General features: G+C 41.3%; 1 protein-coding gene across 1 annotated transcript; it reads left to right on the top strand.

Annotated features, from left to right (window-relative positions):
• Positions 1-2261: 2261 nt before the first annotated feature.
• PCYB_092020 (mitogen-activated protein kinase 2) lies at positions 2262-3827 on the top strand (the record flags this gene model as incomplete). The annotated part of the gene is made up of 2 exons (XM_004222315.1): positions 2262-3296; positions 3378-3827. The coding sequence occupies 2 exons, from the start codon at positions 2262-2264 to the stop codon at positions 3825-3827; spliced, it is 1485 nt and encodes a 494-aa protein (XP_004222363.1).
• Between the last annotated feature and the right edge of the window lie 280 nt (positions 3828-4107).

Below are 4107 nucleotides of genomic sequence, written 5' to 3'. Positions count from 1 at the left end.
TTTTTTTTTTTTCCTATTTCATTTTGCCGTACTGTGCCTCGAAATAGATAAGCCAATTCACACATGGGCGATGTCACGTCGCAAAAAGTTTTAATCGCACAGAGTGGGCTTTCCAGAAAAGGTGCTTTCGAGTGATCGTTTTTAAGTTAAAGGAAGTTGCCTCTTATTTTCCATTTCCTTTTCGATGTAAATAAAAGCCCGCGCGGGTCTCCTTTGCGTGGCAAGAGAAGGAACAATGCTTTCGCCACAGTGGACACACGTACACCGTAATTCCTGCTGATGCCAGAAAAAAAACAACGCCTTATTTGGCACAGCCGCCTCTTCGTTAGCTTTGATTTATGACGTTAAAAAAGGGGAAGTCTTTATGGTGGTTATTTTATTTTACTATTTTTTTTTTTTTTTTTTCGCTGAGGGTTTCCCATTTCTCCTTTGAATTCCTTTTCGAAAAAATAATTCATCGCACCACTCGGTGTGGCAAAAGGGGACATCACAATGAGTGATAATCACATCGAAAAATAAACCTCTGTGTGCCTTTACTTTTGGGGTGGAGGTGGAAACTCAAGTGGGGGAATAAATTCCATGAGGGGAACAAAAAAGAAAAAAAATTTCCTACAAAAATTAGCACTTCTTTTATAGAAAGCACTTTATGTACGTGGAATTACCTCCATTTTGAGGTACCCCTTTTTTGGTCCCACTGCCAACGAACTTTTTTTTTTTCCAGTGCCCCCTCCAGTGCAACCGCGTACCCCCCCCCACGAGGCATAATCATCATTTTGGAAAACATGGTGCAAAAGGGGAAGTTCCTTCAAATGGCTTAAAACCACGTGGTGATAAGTGAATGGGGCGCTTCATGTAAATGGCCCCAGGTGGATAGAGGCATTCGCGGACCAGGTACGTTTCCAATTTTATGGGGCCATACGTTTGTACACACGATTTGTGAGAAGGAAGAAAAGTGGGGTCCTTGGGGGAGGGGGCGCTTTTCCCGAATGGATCGCTTATCGGACGGTACCTTTTTTCGTAAATGGTGGGTAAAGTGGGGAAGTGGCTAAACGGCTAAACGGCTAAGCAGCTAAGCAGCGACGCAGCGATGTGGAATTTTCTTTTTTGCATGTGGGCGAACCAGGAAATTTATTTTTCCATTTTCCCTAAATGTGAAGACCCACCCCCCCCGGAGTGGGACCTTCCACGGTTAACAATGCATGCACATGTGCACAAATTTGGGCCCATCTTCGCCAGCACCTCACAGTGGTGTCCATTTTTCTACGTCGAGGAAGAACATGTGCCAAGTGGAAAAGAAGCAAACAATTTGAACCAGCCCCAAGGCGATTCATTTTTTCTCCTCCAAATGTGAACCCATTTATTTTTTACTTTTTCCCTTTTACGTTTTCCTTTTTACGTTTTCCTTTTTATGTTTTCCTTTTTACGTTTTCCTTTTTATGTTTTCTTTTTTACGTTTTCCCTTTTGCGTTTTCCTTTTTACGTTTTACTTTTCATTTTTTACTTTTTATTTTATTTTTTTTTTTTTGTACCTTCACTTGGTTAATAAATTTTTTTTTTCCTAAGCACAAGTGTGCTTGTCTTGTGGAAATGAATTCGTGGAATTCATAAACACATAGGTGGATTTCCTACTGTGGGAGGGGTGTGCCCAAAAAGAAAAAAAAAAAAAAAATGAGAAAGGCAGAAAGAGAGAAAGAGAAAAAGCGAAAGGGGATGAGGATGATGATGCTATATTTTTTTTTTTCTAAAAAATTTTTTTATCTCCATTTATATGACAGTACTTTTTTTTTTTTTTCCTTCCTATGCGCGTCCAGCCCATAAAACCCAAAGTGTAAACTTTGGAAAGGCAGCCCACCCATTACGTTTATATTCCCTCGGACATGAGCCTCTAAAGAGATATATTTATCTTGCCTATCTCAAACAACCAGTGTGCACCTTTTTTTTTTTTTTTTTTCTCATACACTCTTTAGTAGGCAGAAAAAATTAAGCCAATGTTTTTTGTAAGTGGGGGTAAACATTTTATGAATTTCCATCCTTGCACATAATTGTAGTGACGTTAAAGGTGTGTCCCCTCGCCAGTTGATCGACCGGCGAGAGAAAAAAAAAAAACTGCACACTTAGTCTACACTCTGCCCCTCTATTGATGAGGTCTACATAAATGTAGAGGAAGCATACACACTTATATTTATACAATTACACGCATGTGTGCATGTACTTATGTGCCACGTCGTGAGACGTTCACAACGCATGAAATAATAAAAAAAATGCTCAAGAAGAAAAAGGAGCTTTCCAACACAGATGGGGAAGAGAAAAATGCCAAAAAAAAGAATAACTTAGCTGCGAAATCGGCTTGCTTGAAGAAAAAGGGTAACACCAGTACGGAGGCCACAGACGGGGAGGAAAAGGCGGGTAAAAGTGAACATGTGAAGGGTAAGACGCAAGGGGGGGGAGCTAAGCAGTGCACCATCGTGGAGAGGAAGAAAAGCGAGAAGGGGAAAGGCCAAAAAGTTTCCGCTTCAGATGTTGCCCCTTCAAAAGTTGCCGCTGCAAAAGGAGGGGACGAAAAGATCAACATAAAGGAGGCTATCATAAAGAACGTGAAGGTGCCAGACAACTACGAAATTAAGCATCTGATAGGGAGGGGGTCCTACGGGTATGTGTACCTAGCCTACGACAGAAACACGAAGAAAAACGTCGCAATAAAGAAGGTAAATAGAATGTTCGAAGACTTGATAGACTGCAAGAGAATTCTGAGGGAAATAACCATTTTGAACAGACTAAAAAGTAACTATATAATCGGATTGCACGATTTGATAATCCCCGAGGATTTGCTACAATTTGACGAGCTCTACATCGTCCTCGAAATAGCAGATTCGGATTTGAAGAAACTTTTTAAAACTCCAATTTACCTGACGGAGGAGCATGTGAAGACGATCCTTTACAATTTACTGTTGGGAGAAAAGTACATCCACGAATCAGGCATTATACACAGAGATTTAAAACCAGCCAACTGTCTCCTGAACCAAGATTGCTCTGTTAAAATTTGCGACTTTGGATTAGCCAGAACGATCAACTGTGAAAACGACATTCATATTGTACAGGATTTAGAGGAGAAGGAGGAAAATGAAGAACCAGGTCCTCACAATAAAAATCTGAAGAAACAACTAACCAGTCATGTGGTGACCAGATGGTATAGAGCTCCAGAACTTATTTTGCTACAAGAAAATTATACCAACTCGATTGACATTTGGTCCACGGGGTGCATATTCGCTGAATTATTAAACATGTTGGAGAGTCATGTGAATAACCCTACAAATCGATTCCCATTATTCCCGGGCTCCTCTTGTTTTCCTCTCTCTCCTGATCATAACTCCAAAAAGGTACATGAAAAAAGCAACAGAGATCAGCTTAACATCATTTTTAACGTTATAGGAACCCCCTCGGAAGATGATCTAAAGAGCATCAAAAAGGATGACGTCATCAGGTATATTAAGCTCTTTCCACCCAGAAACGGAATCGACTTTAGAAAAAAGTTCCCTTCCATTTCGGACGATGGAATTGACCTACTACAGTCTATGCTTAAATTTAACGCTAAAAATAGGATCACAATTGACAGCGCTCTCAGTCACCCCTACCTGAAGGACGTTAGAAAAACCAAATTGGAGAGCTTTACTGCTAGTAAGATTATTCTACCCTTCGATGACTGGATGATGCTCTCCGAGACACAGCTACGTTACATTTTTTTGAAGGAGATCCAGTCCTTCCACCCAGAGTTGGTTATCCCACCCAAGCTGTCCGTTCACGAGGGCACCTTCTACAACGACGTCTAGGGGAGACGGGGGCACAAAGTTCTGGGTTGGACGCATCACCCACGTCGCTCCCCATTCTAATCGTTGCCATCTGCGCAGCGTGCACTACTTATTAATCTATGCCAATTTTTAAAATGCCCAATTGCATTACGAGCACCATCCATCCTCCCCTACATATTCCTCCTTATCAACATTTGCGAAGCTTCCCCCAAGTGCGTACGTTGCGTGAACCGACTTGTGCACCTTCTTATTAGGAAGGCGTTAACTGCGTTCATGCGTGTCCTTTTCTTTTCACTTATGC

This window comes from Plasmodium cynomolgi, chromosome 9, assembly GCF_000321355.1.
Source record: "Plasmodium cynomolgi strain B DNA, chromosome 9, whole genome shotgun sequence".
Taxonomy (NCBI): domain Eukaryota; phylum Apicomplexa; class Aconoidasida; order Haemosporida; family Plasmodiidae; genus Plasmodium; species Plasmodium cynomolgi.
Note: the sequence above shows the minus strand (reverse complement) of the source record. Positions and strands in the feature narration are given on the sequence as shown.